Source organism: Sander lucioperca, chromosome 4 (genome assembly GCF_008315115.2).
Source record: "Sander lucioperca isolate FBNREF2018 chromosome 4, SLUC_FBN_1.2, whole genome shotgun sequence".
Lineage (NCBI taxonomy): Eukaryota > Metazoa > Chordata > Actinopteri > Perciformes > Percidae > Sander > Sander lucioperca.
In genome coordinates this window covers 30196030-30214769 of record NC_050176.1, presented here as the reverse complement: position 1 = coordinate 30214769, position 18740 = coordinate 30196030, and the positions used below count along the sequence as shown (strand labels likewise).

Below are 18740 nucleotides of genomic sequence, written 5' to 3'. Positions count from 1 at the left end.
GAACTAATAAAGTTGTGTAGTGAAACTCATTAGCTCAGCAATTTGGATGCAAGAATGTCTAGAATACAGTTTTGCAGATTACAGAGTAAGTCCTTAATTGTCTGATTTGGAACCTAAAAAATAAACATAAGAAACCTGCAATGTTCAAAATTACTGTCATATACGACTACACCACAAAAGTACTTCCCATTGGAAAACACAAACTCTTACTGTAAATCTCAATGATTAATAAGAATGTCTGAAAAACCTGTGTTAAATGGTCCAATTGGAAACAGCAAAATACTCAAATGCAGTGGTGGATTATTCAAATCTTATACTGTAAGTATAAGTAAAGGCCCCCGTTAAATCATGTAGAAGTGTATTCAAAATGTACTTAAGTAAAAGCACAGAAGTATTGTCAACAAAATGTAGTATCAAAAGTAAAAGTACTCAATTTGCAGAAAATTGTCCTTGGGAGTGATTATTATATATGCCGTTATTGCATTGTTAACATGATGCAACAATGTGTAAGCAGTATTTTACGGTTTGAGGTGGAGCTAATTTTGTACTTACTTTACTGTTAGATATACTGTACCTATGGTGTAGTGCAGTGATTCCCTCCCAAATGGTCACAAGATACATTTTGGGGGTTGTGAGATGATTAATGGGGCATGAAAGAAGAAAAAACTAAGTTCTGCTAGACAAATCTGTATTCAGTCATTTCTTAGCCTTTTCTCTAATCTTGTCTTATTTTGTGAAATAATGGATAATTTTACTTCTTTTGGCCTCAAAAAATGTAATAAATGAAACCATCTAAGAAGTGGACCTGCTTTCAACTCATAGACATCTGAGATGTGACAAGGGACACCAAGAAATTAGAAACCATTGGTTTATTCTATAATAGGACAGTCTTCTATCACTATCAGTATTATCAATATTTTTACATTTTTATATTTAGAACACTAAATACTATTTATTACAGTGTTGAACAATATATGTATATATATATATATATATATATATAGTTAAGTCAAACCAAGTGGTGTCTCAATCATTATTATTACATGCTTATGTCATGTCTATTTTTTGTTTGGTTTTAGGGCAAAAAAGAGAGGCCAATGTGCTAAGCATACTTGCAAAGCACATAATTAACTATAAGAGGGGCCTAAACCCTACATGCTTTTTTTTTTTTTTAAAGAGTAAGGGAATTTCTTCAAACGCATAGCTCTGTAAGTTTTACTGGATGTGATTGGCTGTCTCAGGATGTTCTAGTATATAAATGGCATCCATGTTAGAGATGAAGTAGATTTCTTTCCATCCCTGAGGAGACATATCTTAAGTTTCTCTCTGCACAAGGAAAAAAGGTGAGATGGGACTTTTCATATGGAAGCAATGTTATATCGATATATGTGTAGAATGTCAGTCTCAGAAAACAGACTTATACAAGTTGTATTAGCCCACAATGATTTTAGCTCCTAAAAAGCTCTTAGCTCTTAAAGCCAATTATTTTCCTATATTTTTTATTTTCAGAAATGCTTTCTCTTATTTAGTTAAAAGGAAATGAAGAAACCAAATTGTGGTTATATGTAACATAATGTGTTTTTCTTTAGGAATAATCATTATGAAGCTCTTGGTGTTTATGATGTGCCTGCTGGTCACTACCTTGGCTGCTCCTGTAAGTCTTTCCGAAACATGAAAGATCTTAACGTGTCATTTAGTCTGCCAACTGATTCCTTTTTAAAGATTTTAAACACTGTTTTGCTTTAGAGGTAAATGCATGGAGTCATTGTTGCTTCCTCTTTTCTCTTGCTTGGTGCGCAGGTTCCTGAGAGTGAAAGCAATGAGGAAAAAGTAAGACTTTGGCTTTTCTGTGAGGTTTCTGTGTCCGTCTGCCATGGCATGTTATACCATGTTTTAGTCATGTCATCAAATGTATTGTATGATATGATGTCTGACAGTGAGAGGGTAATTGGCTAAATTGCATCACGTGTCTGGAGATGTCTGGTATTTTGTCAGCAGGTTGCAGCACATGCTAATGAGGCCCTGAGGTGGATGGAGATGTACAGGCTTTACCAGCAGCAGGTAGTGGGGGTTATTTTCACCAAAAAAGAAAAAAGTAAAACAAATATTTAAATCATCATCAGTTCAGATAGTTTGGCATTAATCATTAATTATAATTATTAATCTTTATGTTTTTCAGGGAGTAGTTGGAAACCCCTTCCTGCCTGCTGCTGATGCTCCTGTAAGTTTACATTTTGTTAGACTCTAAGCTTACTTTAGTTTTATATTTATATGAAAACTTTAACATAAACTTTGGCATTATTACTGAAGTTTGTGTGTTACTTATTAATGAGCTATTCATTTGTTTAGGCAGATCCAGCTGCGGCAACAGCGGTAAGCTCACATACAGCACCACACAATCTAATCTGTCATAATTCCTTATGCTGTTTTAGTTAAACGTGTTTTATTTATGCAGGTGGATGCTGCACCAGCCCAGTCAGCTGATGTCGCCCCTCCAGCTCCCGTGGCTGCTGGAGACGCATCAGAGGAGGAGACAGAGGTGAGCAGACATCTTCATACCCAAACTGAACTAAAATATTGTTTGTTTAACAGAAATAAACTATAAATGTAGATCTCTCTTTGATATAAATAGCACTACAGGTACTCCAGCTGAAGGAGCCAAACAAAAAAAAGTACATTATGATTTGCCATGCATGAACAACAAAAACACCTGCCATTAAATATATAATTGAACTGAGTTGAAATTGTAAAAAAACAGCATAGTAAAGGAGCATCCACAAAAGGAAACAGGTGCACTTTCTCTGCACTTCACTTCAGTTGGGAGCTCTGATTAAAGAAATACCTGCACTGTGTTTGTTTTCCCAAAGGAAAAAGGCATCACTCCAGTGGTGGTAAAAAAAACTGCTGAGTCACCTCATGTGTTGATCATTTTGCTGAATACTAAGAAAAACACAGGTATATCTACCAGCATGCACAATACCAAGACCCTGAAACTGAAGCAGCAGAATGGAATTCAGCCATAATTAATTTTATTATTTGCACCTGTGTTTGTTTTCCTGTTGATTCTATGTGCTCTTTGAAAAGAGAACTGTCAGATACGCTCTGCTTGCCCGACAGTTTGGTCAGGCCAATAGTTGAAAGTAAAATTCAGCACAATGACATAGACATGAGATGAAACTTTTTCATTTGCACCACTTGAGTGTTTCAGTTTTTGCTTGGGGAAACACATTATATTCATTTATTTATTATAAAATTGCAAGTACAATACTTACCTACCTATAACACCTTTTTGGAGTACCCCGTTAAGATCATATTTCATATATATGTGTGTGTGTATATATATATATATATATATATATATATATATACACACACACACACACACACACACACACACACACACACACACACACATGACTGTAGACTGTATCTACATCTAAGTCAATTTATTTCCTTGTCACAGGATGACAATCCTGCCCCCAAAGCTGCATCACCTGGTGCTCCTGCTCCCCCCCTAAACTCTGATGAGGTAGAGGAGGCAGAGGAAGTGGAGGCAGCTGAGGCTGCAGCAGCAGAGCCGGCAGCTGCTGTTGAGCCAGCCGACGCTGCACCAGTAGATGCTGCAGTTGTGGATGTGCCTCCTGCTGATGTGGTTCCTGTTGACGTTGCCACTGCAGCTCCTGAGGTGGCTGTCGATGGGGTGGCCCCTGCCGCAGCTGATGTCCCTGCTGCTCTTGATGCCGGTGCTGCTGATGCCGGTGCTGCCCCACTGGCAGCTGAGATTGACACAACTGGTGTGGCAGCAGATCCTCCTGCAGTGTAGTTATCTTACTCTTATTCCCAGCCTAAGTGCTTTTGATAGCGATAGCTGGAAACAAGCAATGGGATGTGTATGTAAGTGCAAAAGGTTGAAAAAGCTGTGGCATATTGAATTGAGACTGAAGAAAAAGCTATTCAAGTGTGTTTTTATCTGTTCTTATTCCTGTCTTTAATTAAAAGACTGCAATTCTGTACTTCAAATTCAGTTTGATGTTTGTTTGATTTGTCATGAGTGTGTGCAAGATAAAAAATATATATCTTTCAGGGACTTCGTATTAGCCTTTTTCACAGCAGACATTTTGACTAGTCATAGTAGGAAAAGCACATATACACTAACAATAACATTAATTGTGATTGTGTCCTATTCAAGTGTCCCAGTGCACAATACCAGGACCCTGAAAATGAAGGGTTAGGGTTAGCTAAATGGAATTAAGCCATCATTCATTTTATTACTCACACTTTGCTTGTCCTACTTTGACATGTTAAAATGTCTGCGCTGAGAAAGGCCTGTACTATAAATAAATAAATATATAAATACTATAAATAAAGGCAAAAATGTCATGAATAGTAGCTGGTGACAAGGCCATTATTTGCCTTTCCTTTCCAGTGTTCCCATCATCGAAAAAGTACACAACAAAGCCATATAACACCACGAGAATTTACACTTGTTCCAAAATGATTCATTTTAAAATATAACTTCCAGAGATGCTCCTCAGTTTATACTGTATAAGGCAGGGCTCCAGACTAACTTTTTGCCTTGGTTGCACTGGTGCACCTAACTTTTATTTAGGTGCACCAGCACAAAATTTAGGTGCACCCAAATTTTTCCTCGCGTTGCCGTTAATGCTGAATGGGGATACACGATATATAGCTCTGTATTTTTTTACCAAGTGGGCTAAATGTTCAGTTTTAAGTCAAAGCCACTTTTCACAAGCTCTTTTATTAAAACAGATTGTGATTAAAATAAAATGCAAAGACAGGGTTTCCTACCAGTTTGAAAATATACAGCTGCAACACATTCAGAAAGTTATCTGAAATCATGGGTCACATCTCTCGCCCAGGTCCAGCAGGCTCCATCTCACACGCTATTACTCAACGAACTGAAGTAAGTTGCATTTAATAACTTCTAATGTGTTTTTCGCCATGGCGGCCGCAATAACAGAGAGTTACCTGCGGAAACACTGGTACCAATACAGGTCTCCCTCTCATACTTAACAATATATACTGTAGCTGTGTTAATAACAATTAAAACTGTAAACAAATGTCAGCAGTTTGGACCGGCGGCGCTGTGGCAGACAGACACAGCGGATGCGAGGACGTTAGGTGCACCGGTGCGACCTAGGAAAAATCTTAGTCGCACCCTTACAGATTTTGGTCGCACTCTAGAGCCCTGTAAAGGCAGATAATCTGTATTGTCATAAAACTGCAATCACGACATCAGCCAACAGGGAGTGCCACTGAACCACAGGGGAGGATCTCCTGCTTTTAGGATGCAGCACTCAACACTGATAGAGGTTTAGGTTTTATTTCACTCTGACTCTTGTTTATATAAAAGGAGCCAGACCCACCTGATCTGAAATCTGTAATACCCGGCACGGTATAATAGGATCAGAGGTGGATATAGCTGAGAGTGCTGACTGTGTGTGTGTGTGTGTGTGTGTGTGTGTGTGTGTGTGTGTGTGTGTGTGCGTGTGTGTGTGTGTGTGTGTGTGAGAGAGAGAGTGTGAGTGTGTGTGTGTGATAGAGTGAGAGTGATCCTCTGGTGTTCCACAAATGGTCAGGAAAATATGGAAAAAACATTGTGTCAACACAAACTGTTCAACAGTTTAACAACAGGTTGTCCAAGTTTCACTTTAAAACAAATCTGATCTCCCACTGGAGTGGGCAAATAAAGAGCATGAGTGACTTTGTCTCTCCTCTTCTCAGCAAACTCTAATCCACAAATCCTTATCGGGGGCACTAAGACTCTATGACACAGTTAGTTAGTCTCAATGCTTATGGATAACACTTGTCTTGCTATATTTTGATATTATTTTAATTCGCATCAAATGATCCATCAAATAAATCTGCTTCTGCTGTGAGAGGCCAGCTTCCAGATCTTAAAAAAAGGATAAAAGGAAAATGGACTTTACATTACATTAACAAGTGGAAAAGGTAAGTTAAGCATGGAACCGAATCGTTTCGGACTGCAAATGATTTCTGGTTATTTTCACAGAAACTATTTTGCAGTATTTAAGATGTCTGGCCAAGGAAATAGATGCGATGTGGATGATATTTTGCTAATTTATTTTCTGTTTTGTGTCTCACCATTAAATAACAGTGGTTCTGAACTAATGATTTGAAAAAAGGTTGTTTTCCTTTCTGCTCTCTTTAGCGAGCAGACTTTTGTTATAGCACGATTGTATGAGAGGTTTTGAGAACACAAAACCTTTTGTTGTTATGCAACTGGAAACACAATTTTGGTGCTTATGTCATCTATTCTTACACTTCTGACTCTAAACGTGCATCAACACCAATGGTGTCTCCATGGTGTTGCACCATGGAGACTGTAAGAAGTATCTAGGGATGCATCTTTTGCAGATTATTTTTCTTAATTGTTTAGTTTATAAAATGTCAGAAAATAGCCAAAACTCTCCATTACAAGTTCACAGAGATCGAGATGATGTCCTCAAATGTCTTGTTTTGTCCAACAGTTTAAAAGATATTCAGTTTACCATCGAAGAATTAGAAAACCACCAAATATTCACATTTGAGATGCTGGTACTGGTAGCAATTGACAGCATTTTTTTGCCTTTTCTTGCTTTAAAATTACTTAAATGATAATCAAGTAATTTTGAATATTAAATTATCAAAATTGTTGACTAATTTTCTGTCTATGGGATAATCAAATAATCAAGTAATAGTTTCAGATACCAATTTTGTATGTGAGAGTATTAAACCTCTCCATGTGTGATTTCTTTTTCCAGGGTAAACTGCAGATCTGCAGCTATGACCACTTCAACCACCCTCCCCCCCCTCACTGTGCCACCTCACACTGTACCACAGCTCTCCACAGACAGTGATGAGTCCAGCGAGGATGACCTGTCAGCAAAAGACACATTTCAAATTATTCAAAGAGCTTACAATACTTGAAAAAAGTAAGACAGTTAATTAACTTTATGTGTAACATGCTGTGTTGCTTCCAGAAGTGCGCCTGAATCAAATCGTCATCGCCTGCTCAATATGAATAACAGCAATAACAATGAAGAGTAAGTATGATTGTGGAGTCACAAAGAGATGAAGCCCTTGAAAAACAGAGTTTCTCTTTGAAGTATGAGTTATTTCAGTAATTAAATGTGTTAATTAATCCTTTTCCAGGGAGAAAAAGAAAAAAAGGAAAAAGGAGAAGAAGGAGAATAAAGAGTAATTGTGTTGATTACAAACCTTTTAGCAAATTTTGCTTTAAAAGAATATTTGTTGCTCGGTATTCTCCAATGTATTGATGTGTGTTACAGAAACAAGAAGAAGGAGAAGAAGGAAAAGGAAGACAAGGAGGCAAAAGAAAAAGAAGAGAAGGAAAAGGAGAAGGAAAAAGAAAAGGAAAAGGACAAAGATAAGTAAGTGCATCATTCAGAGTGACTTCCTCAAGGCACCTTTTTCTACTTTTAGATATTTAAGTTAAACTTTCCATCTCTCTTTTTGCAGGCCTAAAGAAATATTTGTCATTAATCCTGCTGGGAATTTGTATTACAACTGGCTGTTCATCATCACACTACCGGTCATGTACAACTGGACTATGATCATAGCCAGGTGACTTTTTTTCAACACTGCAATTTCCCTGCAGGTCAAATGGTCATATGATTCCATTGAGATCCATCAAGTGCTATCCTCGTCTATATGTAGCTGTTTTAAAATAGTTATTATTGCAATTTTAGCAGCAGACTGACTTTGTGCAGAAAAATAGTCTTGTTCTTTCAAAAGCTGGTGGCAGGTTCTTTAATTTAATTTGAATACACTGCAATAATAAATGCTTTAGCTTGAGACTAGTGAGTTTGGCACCACATCAGCTGCAGTAGTAGCACAATAGGATATAGTGGGGAAGGTGCTCAACACTATTAAATTAAAAAAACACACTCATCACTGGTCGTCTTCTCCTACAAACAGGGCTTGCTTTGAGGAGCTGCAGCATGAATACATCATGTACTGGGTTATTCTGGACTACACTTCAGACTTCATCTACCTGGCTGATATGTTCATCAGGACCCGAACAGGTGAAAGCTGACCTGAGCCACCCAATCAAAATCTGTTAAAGGAAAATAGCACATTGTTTTCCAAGTCTGTCTTAAAACAACACTCACATACCCACATGTATTGTACACTGATGAAATTATGAGCAGCTGTTCATACTGCATGTGGAAAGATCCCTTACTACTGTAATGGAAAATTACTGGTGACCCCTCACACGTCCTACACTCTCAATATGAGATGCTTCTTAGTATATCTTCTGAACTCAGGGCATAAGATTTAAGGGGGGGTGAAATGTATTTTCACAATGTATTGTATGTACTTTATGTATTTTCTGTCCATGTATGTATCATATATGTATTTTTATGTGGCAGCCCTTTGTCCAAGACAAAACTCCCTTGGGAAAAAAAAGCAAATGATTATGTGTGTGCAATCAAGGGGCAATTATTGCAATATTACTTTTGATTTAATTCCAACCTTCCCCTAGGACTTTTACAGGCACTCATGAAGAAAACCCTTGTACATATTGTGTCGTTAAACTTTCTACCTTTTTGAATGCAGGTTACCTGGAGCAAGGCCTGATGATAAAAGATAAGAAGCTGCTAGTTGATCGCTACATCGCCACCTTCCAGTTTCGTCTCGATTTTATCTCCATGCTGCCCACTGACTTCCTCTATTTCTTCCTCGGCCTCGACTACCCAGAGATTCGCATCAACAAGCTGCTGAGAATTGGCCGCATGATGGAGTTCTTCACGAGGACAGAGACTAAAACCAACTACCCCAACATCTTCCGCATCGGTAACTTGATCATGTACATCCTCATTATCATCCACTGGAACGCTTGCTTCTACTTCTCCTTCTCCAAATACATTGGTTTTGGTGCTGACGACTGGGTTTACCCGGCTCTGGATGATCCTGACGAGCCTGCGTTTGGGGAGTTTGGCAGGAAGTATTCATTCAGCCTCTACTGGTCCACACTGACCCTGACTACCATCGGAGAAACTCCACCACCGGCCCTGGACTCAGAATTTTTCTTCCACGTGATTGACTTTTTAGTGGGGGTCTTGATCTTTGCCACCATTGTAGGAAACATTGCCACCATGATCTCCAATATGAATGCTGCCCAAGCTCAGTTTCAGTCCCGGATTGACAACATCAAGCAGTACATGCAGGTAGATGGACCTCTTTTTGTCACTTAAGAGAGCAAAATAATCTGTTCTTTGATTATATGTTGAATGTTTGTGTTTTCCATTCGTTTGCAGGTCCGAAAGGTCAGCAAGGACCTTGAGTTGCGAGTCATCAAGTGGTTTGAGTATCTGTGGAATAGTGGCAGGGCTCAGGATGAAAGAGAGGTGATGAGGTATCTTCCAGACAAGCTAAAGGCTGAGATCGGCATCCAGGTCCACATGGAGACACTCAAGAAAGTTCGTATTTTTGCAGACTGCGAGGCAGGCCTGCTGATCGAGCTGGTGCTCAAGCTGAAGGCGCAGGTTTTCAGTCCAGGAGACTATATCTGCAAAAAGGGCGATATTGGCCGTGAGATGTACATCATCAAAGATGGAAAACTTGCAGTTGTTGCTGATGATGGTGTCACACAGTTTGTTGTGTTGGGAAGCGGCAGCTACTTTGGTGAGATCAGTATTCTTAATATTAAAGGTAGCAAAGCAGGCAATCGGCGAACAGCCAACATCCGTAGCATTGGATACTCAGACCTCTTCTGCCTGTCCAAGGATGACCTGATGGAGTCACTGGTAGAGTATCCGGATGCCAAAGGCATGCTGGAGGATAAAGGGCGGGAGATCCTGATGAAAGATGGTTTGATAGATTTGGACCCAGCTAACATCATACCCGAGACCAAGGAGTTGGAGGAGAAGGTTAACAAATTGTACAACACGTTGGAGCTAATGCAATTCAAGTTGAAGAAGGTTCTGGGAAATTACCAGAACACTGACAAGGCTCTGAGACATCGCATTGCAGATCTGGAACACCTAACAGGAGAAGAGGTGGAAGACGAGGATGAGGACGAAGAAGAGGGGAAAAAGGAAGACAAAACGGTGGAAGGGGAGAAAAAAGAAGAGGAAAAAGGCAAGGAGATAAAGGACATCGAAGAAGAAGGTGAAGGGGAAGAGAAAGAAGAGGAAAAAGACGAAGCAAAAGATGAAGAAGAAAAGGTTAAAGAGGCAAAAGAAGAGGAGGAAAAATAAACCCATAGTTTCTGTAAACACTAAGCACTTTTCTAATTAACCACAGTATAATCTTTATCACAAATTTATCTTTATTCACTTTCTTACTGGACGTACTACTTAAATGAGTCAGATAATTAAAAACTGCAAAAGACAAAAAAATAACTGGAGCTGAAATACTAAAATGGAACTTCTTAAAAACAAGTATTCTCATTGTATACAGTTAACAAAAGGGGGGGGGGGACTTGGACATGTTGTTGAAAAGACTGTCACAATAATCTAACCCAGTGGTTTCCAACCTTTAAAATAAATTAATGTCTGCTTGTGATCCATCTTTACAGGTTGGACATAAATTGTGAGCAATTCAACCGAGAGTGAGTTTTCCTCAGATGGTTGTTGGAAAGGCTCTTAAGAGGCCTGAAGAGGTGAACGTTTCCAGTATTTCAAAGGAAAATAGAAAATCTGAAAAAAACAACATACTTCTGTTGTTGAGTAGAATTATCTGCATGGTGACTAGTGAATTTTTGTTGGTACCCATTGAGGGGTGTCGACCCCCAGGTTGGGAACCACTGGTCTAACCCATTTGTTACAAACAGTTATTTGAATGAATCACTCTGTCAGTCTAGAGAGGAAATCACTCGTTGGTGGAATTGCAAACTTGCTTCTGAAACATGACAAGCAGCCCAAAATTAGTCAAATTTAGTCCACAAAATAGGAGGATTTTGCCGCGACAAAAGTTAAGATTAGGCACCAAAACGACTAATTAAGATTAGGAAAAAGATCATGGTTTGGATTTAAACACTCCCAAGCAAACTCCACTCCCTGGCTTGAAAGTCCTGTGTTTTAACATCCACCCATCCTCCCCGACCACCAGCCGCGTTTTTATGCATTGGCCATCAATGTGGTGCAAATACAGCAAAAAAAAAATGGAATGCTTACGAATTACAGTGCTTAACTTTTCGTAGCTTTTTGAACTAGTGGTTCATGAGAACAGGCTGCACTTGTGAACAGAACTGAACTGGTTCCACTCAAAGCCAGATGTCTAAAAGAACACAAATAAACACCACTTACGCTCTCCTCTTAATAAGAGTGTGAAAGCAGCTAAGCATGTGATTATTGATCTATTGTGGTTGTCTCGCAACACTGATGACTAGGTGCATGGCACCAGAACAGAGTCATATTCACAAGCTCTAATGCATTAATCAAATTATTGATAAAGCGTGACAAAGAAGAAAATTCAACCAATTAGTGATATCTGGCACAGCTGAATGAGTAAGACAGAGATGTTGGTGAATTGGTGCCATTCTTAGGTTTGCTGTATGCATCACCTTGCCTGCTTTTGTCATTTTCTTTGACTTTATAATTGTCAGTGTGGTGCATTGTGGGAGGAGAACAATGTATTTGCGTTAATTAATGAAGAGATGGTTACTGCACATGGTAGCAATATAGCCCCATAAATTTGCCTTGTGGGCAGTTTCATTCACAAAAATGTTATTAAAGGGTAAAAAGAAGACTTTCGGAGTTCAGCGCTTCAACAAATCAGTGAACAAATTTAGCAGCATTAGTAATGGGAATAGAGGACCCAAAACTATTTGAAAATATTAGTAGTACAGCAGCCAGCAACATGTCATCAGAGCAATGCTTTACAGTGACATACATAAAGAGTGAATATGTAGTTAGAGTTAGTTAGATGCTAAAAAAGGTCACTCTAAGGGACTGTTCGTTATTTAATTAAGGGGCCACCGGAGGAGTTTTGTGGCCTCTAACCTAAAAAGACATAACCCTCCCCTCGTCAGTAATAATTTTCCTATGACGCTCCAAAACAATTTGAAAAAAGGAATGACCCTCCCCTCATGTGCAAGTTTGCACTTAACAAAGAAGTGCAGATACCATTTGATTTTTACAGACATGATGTACAGAGTTAACCTCTGCATTCTCATCTTACACATCCCACTCCTCTGTTATGGTGTGGTGGCCATTTCAGTAGATTTACTCACTAACATTGTTGTGGAAACACAATAAGCATGGAAACTAAATGCACACTTCATGTATTACTGCATTACTTCAAATACTAAGTTACTCCTCTAGTAAACTAGTATTCATATGAAATAAAACAATAAAACATTGACACCATTCAGCAAAGGACGCTGGGATATAACCAATTCAACACTAGTTGCTATGGACTTGTCACTATCGTCATTGTATATTTTAGCACATAGGTAAAGCTGCCGAAGCTGAACATTATATTCCAAAACACATATGTTTATTTTTAAAGTTTTTAAGTTACATTGTAACAATTTAACAATTCGCCCTTATGAAATCCAATCGCGGCACGGCTGTTTTGGAACGCAATAGACAGACGCTTAAATTCAACTAAAATGTAACAGTGAACAATCAGTGTTCGACCTACAGGCTGTTGAGATGCCTCTCCAAACGCAGAAACCAAGCGCAGTCACACCATAAAACGTTTAGACACGTTGAGAAAAAAGATCCGTATTTTGCCGTAATCCAATGACACAAAAAAAAGTAATCCACAGCGATCAGTAGATCCACAAAAAGGTAAATGATACGGTGTATCCAGCAAGGCCTATATGAGCGTCACATACGAGGCCTCTCCATTTCGCCGTTTAAACAAAGTGGAATAAACGTATAAAAGTCCAAATCTACACAAAACCCGCAATCAATTAGTAAGCTGACATCACATTTATATACATGGCATTTAGGAAACCTTTATTGCAAGGTTGGCACGGCAAGATGTCCAGACTAGTGCAACAGTAACTTTCGTTTTTTTGCGTCCTGCTGCTCCCATCGTTAGCCAGGTAATAATTTTTTTTACCAAAGCAGTATATGAAATCAGATGTGTTACCTACCACCATTTAGTTGTTTTGTGTTATTTAAGATATTTGTTTAATATCTGGTCATGCCAGATGTAATTATTCCACTAATTCTTTAAACAATGCAATTACCCGTTTGAGCACTCCTCCTGCCCCCCCAGCAAACTCCACTATGCGGTCAGAACCATCTGCTAGGGGGCCGAGACTGAGAGCTACATGGATAAATATGCACCAAACAAGCCACTTTGAAATTTTGCTCTTTTCATGAATAAAAAAGTTGGGTGACCCCCCCACCCAGACTAAAAAATGTTGGATGACCCTCCCCTCAGCAAAATATAAAAAGACATGACCCTCCCCTATTTTCCTCCGGTGGTCCATTCCATAAATACGAACGGTCCCTAAGGCAAAGTGATCTATGATATATATGAGAGGCTAAAGTAGGTGATGTTTCATTTTAACAGTGTTACCATGCAAAAGGGGAGTGCTGGGTTAGTTGATTTCAGTGACCAGGGGGTCCAGTTTGGTTAGGCAACAAAAGCACTTCGGTTAAGATTAGGGAAATATTGTGGTTTTGGGTAAATGTTAATAAACCTGTTGTGTGTCAAGTAAGTGTTTACTTTTTTCTGTATTAAACCAGACCATGATCTTTCCCTAACCTTAAAGCTCTAGCAGTTTATCTTTGCCGTCAAATAAATTCCATAATAATCTTTCAGCATATTGTAATTCAAGTGGTCTGAGAGAAAACTAGACTGCACCTCTTTATGGCCGTTTTTAGGCTTTAGAAAATCTATCCCATGATGGAAGTCTTTGGTCACTCATAGGTCATTTCAGAGAGAGAGAGCGTTCCTATTGGCATGCATTGCCTTTGTGAAAGAGAAGGGGGAGGGAGAGCTGCATTGTTTCAATAATATGTTAGTCTATATCCACGATGTTCCACTTCCAGATTGCTCCGTTGCTTCTGGAAATTCTGCCGGATGTCCGTTACCTTCAGCTTTCTTTGTGTTGGCATTCCAGTCGATTTATGACGACTATGCCCCTCAGATCTCTGCAGGGTAAATCCAGACAGCTAGCTAGACTATCTGTACAGTCTGAGTTTTCTGTTGCCTTCCTAAGCTGCTTTTGCAGCGGCAAAGCAGCTTAGCGCTACCCAAAACAATTGTGATTGGTTTAAAGAAATGCCAGTAAACCAGAGCACATTTTTCTCCCATCCCGGAATGCTGTGTGGACCCGCCAGACCCTCCTCCACAGCGCTGTGGAGGAAGGTCTGGCAATGTGAGACTATTAATATGTAGAGTTTGCAATTGTGTGAATCTTAACATATAGTGACACATTTCATTCCAAATACATTTTAATTGTAGAGAATGTTTATTTTTGTGCAACAGGTTTCTTCTTTTCCCATCACCAGGGGTAGCTTTGAGTCCTTTGCCTTTATCTGGCACACGCTACGTTGTATAAATATTAATGCCACATACTCTATGTTGTCATGAACTGAATTGCTATAGCCTATGTGGGAAAATGTCTTTGCAGACCTGGCACAGTGAAGGTTATGAGTGCATGTCATTTATCATGGAGAATTTGCTGCCTCTAAGGCTGATTTCCCAGTAGAGATATTTCTTTATGAGATTTGAAGCCGGAGGGTGCTGACTGTATTGACCAGTATTAGTTAAACAACAATAGAAGGGTCTTATTTTATATAAGCTAGTTAAAGGCATGTTGCAAAGCAGTAAAGCTGCATTTCTTGCTGCTAAACTTACTTACTTACTTGAATTTATCCACCGTGTTAGCAATGACTGCGCTCTCAGTGAAACTCATCAAATGAATGGCCATAATTCAAATAATCAAAATACAGTACCTGATCACTAGTGAATTAATTAGAAGCAGTGAATTATTTCAGCTGCAGCTTCTGTACATGGTATGTGTCTTGAAGGACAAGGCTGGCATTATTTATATCTTTGTTTTTGGCAACACATCCCATGATAAGACCAAAAACAACAGTGTGCATAGTCCATCTTATAAAACTTTCCAACTGCCTATGGCTCTTAACCCCAAATCCATTGATTCCTACTGATTTAAAGCGCTAAAATGTCATGAGTATATACTTTAATTTTATAAAAGGCTGGAATAATTTTCTAAAACAGTTGGCTGCAGTAGATTTTAGAAAACCTTTTTCAAACCGAAGAAAATAGTGCGACTGTGTTTGTTCAAACAATTTTCAGCTGCAGATTGACACATCTGTGCTCTACTGAGTATTTACATGCAGGGCAGTGTACTGTATGTGGGATTGACTCAAAATAAACTACAGTTCATGTTTTGTTTTCATATTGAAGAGACATGACATCCAGTGCAACAGTGTGGTCATTTATTTTTAATAGTTTTAATAGACAACAATGGAGGGCTACGCCACAGAGAAATAAGTGATATCATGCATTGGCTATACGAACGATTGTTGGTTTATTATAGATAGATAGTTTATTGTCATTCATGCATGTTTAAAACATGAAGGAACACAATTTGTTACTCAGAATAAATAGAACACAGTTAATAATGCACTTCTCTAACCTCTGTGCTACCATCTGCCCAAGTTGCCTACCCATTTTTTCTACCAGCCCACCCTAATATAGCAGGCTAGAACTGGCCCCGGGTGAAAGTGACGTCCATTGATTGCATTAGGGGGACAGGCTTATAGAAACACTGCATTAATAGAAGGAAGGAGAACCACGTTACCTTCTCCGTATGCAGCTGATATGCTAACATTTATGCATATAACATATCTTAGCTTGCCATTATCATTATCATCATTGTCAGGAGCAAGAGTGCTTTAGTCTGATCAGAGCAGCAGTTGATATTCAGAGATAATTGCAGTGCCCTAAATTACAGTTAGTCTCCAGTCTTCTCCTGCTTGCTAATGCAGGAGAAGTCTCCATGTAGAATACCTTAACACTGCTCATTTTATAGGAGACAAACTGTCTTGAATCTAGGTTTCTGTCAAAAAGTTCCAGTAGCACAGACATGCCCTCTAATAGCCTTCAATTGATTAGTGTGTCAGTCTGTTGATGATCAATATTCCCACTCGCTTTGCACACAAAAACTAAAGTACAATAAGCTACAAAGTAAAGCTTTCATGGTTTACTTTTTAGGAACGTTAAGTTCAGCTGTCAGTATCTGAGGTAAGAACTAATAAAGAAATATTTGAAGAGCAATGCTCTTTCATTATTGCTGGCATTGGTTACTTTTGGAATTGATGAAATCAAATAGCCCAGAGCCCTGAAACGAGTTGTGACACACCACAGAAGCAGCCATGAAAAGCGCTGATGACAACGCTGCAGCTGAAGCTATGTAACTGTTGCCCTGATATTTTCACAAGAAATGTGCACTGGTATGTAGTACATTTTATGTAAAAAATGTAATTGCCTAAAGACAATCAAGTCTCTACATGCACATAACAACGCCACGGCCAAATAATAAGCCCACAGCACCTCATTAAGTAGCCAGTCTCTAAATGATCAGAGGAGAGAACAGACAGGGGTCAAGACTCTATGGACATATACATGTATATACATATACATCATCATTTGTTACAGTGTTCTTTGACAGAATTGTTACTGTAAATCATATGCTGCTTAATTTAACATGCACACAATATGCCTATTTGGACTCCAGTGGTGTTTTTGTTTCATTATTTAAAGACTGAACCTTTGCTTTTTACCCTCAAACTTCAGTAATTGTGATCTTTTCTCCCTTTTCAAAATACAAATTTCAGGGCCGTTCTTTTAGCCTTGTGTGTTAGAATGCATCAATATAACCACAATGTCCCAATTCTGGCTAGGGACCTTAGTTGTGTGCCATCCCCCTCTCTTGTCCCATGTTTCCAGTCTGTCAATAAAGGCTAAAATTACTAGAAAATAATGTCCTCCTTTCTTCGAAGCAATACATCACTTACATTACTGAGTGAGGTTTTCATCATCATAAGGTGACTATGAAAAAAAGAAGAAAAAATGCTTTACAAAATTCACCAGGTCTCAACTTGTCAGCATCAAGTTGTAAACACTGTCAGTCTGTCAGTTTAAAAAAATATATTTTTATTCCCTTGTTTTTGCACAGTATTTATGAAACTTCCTAAAATATGTTTCCACCGTGTTCCTCAGAGAGTCAATATTTCCATCAGGACACCACTGAATATTGAAATACATTTACTCTGGTGCAGACAATAGTCACTGATTCTATTATAAATCATATTGATCTGCGGTGTGGGTCTGCTGATTCACTGAAGGGAACTAAAAAGCACAGGAACTGCAAATATTTGGGACCTACAAAAATATTTTTTCCCCCACAGAATCCGAGACCATTACATTGTGCTCTTTATTTTTTTCCCTCATTATCAAAACCAAACCAGAGTTTTAAAAGAAAGTACTTATCAAGGATTAATTTATATGCAACTCAATGTATTTTTTTCTGTAATTGAGAGTTTTGTTCCCCATTTTTACCGTACGGACTAATTCTCTCTGGAAAAAATATAGTTTTAATAAGTCTTTGACTTCAAACTGAAGTCAAACACTGAATCGAAATATAAAAAAATTGACCTTTACCTAATATCAGTATTGATATTCATGTGAATAACCATTAATTCATAAATCAATTATTATGTATTATGCTCTATTTTCACACTGCAAAACACTGTTGTATTATTAAACTGAGTCCCCATGATCATTTACATATCCTCAGGGACAAAACTTCAAAATTGTCAGTGTCTCATGAATTTTAATCAGCATTAACATGCAGGATTGCACAGTAGAGCAGAAAACGCATTACGTATATACGATTTACGTATAGGCAGGGCCTAACACATAAAATCCATTGTTTAAATTACAACATCAATCATTTTAACACCATCTTGCAATGATTCAGTGCTTTCTTAATAGGGATACTTTAGGTTTTGTTCCTGCACCACACAACCCTCTGAATTACTCAAACATATCTTTACTGTCAGATGGACACAGTGTGAATACGACCATGTTTCGGTAACCTTTTGCAGCTTTTTATGTATCTGTCTGTAAACACTATAAATCACTTAAACCTACATTGTGTAATTTTTTTGAGTTGATTCTTAGCAAAAACCCCTTTGTTCTTTCACAAATATGTGCTCATTCATGTGTAATTACTTCCACCAACTAATCAAAGTATTCTCGTAAGCGTAGAATCTGCCATTTAGAATCATTCAGAATACATACGGGCGAGTCGCTCGAATGATGACCGGCATGTTGCGCCTCCATCTTTAAAATATATTAGCCAAAGAGGGACATACCTCCTAGCCTCATGAGACCGTCCTGATCTCACGAGCTCCAGTTTTCCACTCGCAGATCAGTCTGGCATCTTGAGATAGAGAAAATTTGGAGCCGTTCGCCAAACGACCGACCAATCAGCGTTGGTTTTGAGGTGGGTTTAGGTGTGACGCAACGAGACTGTTCAGTCTAAACAACATGGCAGCTTCCACGGATGCGATGAGCGTAGCTATCGTGCAAGTTTTATCCTAATTTGAAAGTATTCCTTCATTGAAAGAAGAGCAAAAAACGGCACTGGAGGCTTTTCTTGGAGGAAAAGATGTTTTTGCTCTTCTCCCGACTTCCCCGTTTCGGCAAGAGTTTGATATATCAACTGGCTCCGCTAGACATGAAGAAAATTA

At 38.6% G+C, this 18740-nt stretch overlaps 2 protein-coding genes and 1 long non-coding RNA gene across 4 annotated transcripts; all 3 read left to right on the top strand.

Moving 5' to 3' along the window:
- Positions 1-1187: 1187 nt before the first annotated feature.
- On the top strand, positions 1188-3966 carry enam (enamelin). Its single transcript, XM_031276974.2, has 8 exons — positions 1188-1343; positions 1590-1654; positions 1801-1830; positions 1999-2061; positions 2180-2221; positions 2350-2373; positions 2456-2539; positions 3464-3966. The coding sequence occupies exons 2-8, from the start codon at positions 1601-1603 to the stop codon at positions 3821-3823; spliced, it is 657 nt and encodes a 218-aa protein (XP_031132834.1). The 5' UTR covers positions 1188-1343; positions 1590-1600; the 3' UTR covers positions 3824-3966.
- A 1634-nt stretch (positions 3967-5600) lies between these two features.
- Positions 5601-10596, top strand: cnga1a (cyclic nucleotide gated channel subunit alpha 1a). 2 transcript variants are annotated; one of them, XM_036000032.1, is made up of 10 exons: positions 5601-5973; positions 6786-6902; positions 7005-7067; positions 7177-7221; positions 7314-7415; positions 7504-7608; positions 7963-8069; positions 8605-9215; positions 9306-10246; positions 10470-10596. In XM_036000032.1, coding segments are annotated over exons 2-10 (2070 nt in total). In that variant the 5' UTR covers positions 5601-5973; positions 6786-6807; the 3' UTR covers positions 10471-10596. The 2 variants fall into 2 exon arrangements, with proteins under 2 accessions (XP_035855925.1, XP_035855924.1); XM_036000031.1 differs by having other exon boundaries at positions 9306-10596.
- A 1100-nt stretch (positions 10597-11696) lies between these two features.
- On the top strand, positions 11697-13665 carry LOC118494916. The gene is made up of 2 exons (XR_004897124.1): positions 11697-11928; positions 13464-13665. It is a non-coding gene; the product is annotated as an uncharacterized LOC118494916 (long non-coding RNA).
- Positions 13666-18740: the final 5075 nt, after the last annotated feature.

Excerpts from the sequence above, each read along its gene's own strand:
- enam (XM_031276974.2), top strand. The coding sequence starts at position 1,601 with ATGAAGCTCTTGGTGTTTATGATGTGCCTGCTGGTCACTACCTTGGCT. Across the intron at positions 2,374-2,455 it reads ATCCAGCTGCGGCAACAGCG|GTGGATGCTGCACCAGCCCA; the intron begins GTAAGCTCACAT and ends TTATTTATGCAG. Across the intron at positions 2,540-3,463 it reads CATCAGAGGAGGAGACAGAG|GATGACAATCCTGCCCCCAA; the intron begins GTGAGCAGACAT and ends TCCTTGTCACAG.
- cnga1a (XM_036000032.1), top strand. The coding sequence starts at position 6,808 with ATGACCACTTCAACCACCCTCCCCCCCCTCACTGTGCCACCTCACACT. Across the intron at positions 6,903-7,004 it reads GAGTCCAGCGAGGATGACCT|AAGTGCGCCTGAATCAAATC; the intron begins GTCAGCAAAAGA and ends TGTTGCTTCCAG. Across the intron at positions 8,070-8,604 it reads GTTCATCAGGACCCGAACAG|GTTACCTGGAGCAAGGCCTG; the intron begins GTGAAAGCTGAC and ends TTTTGAATGCAG.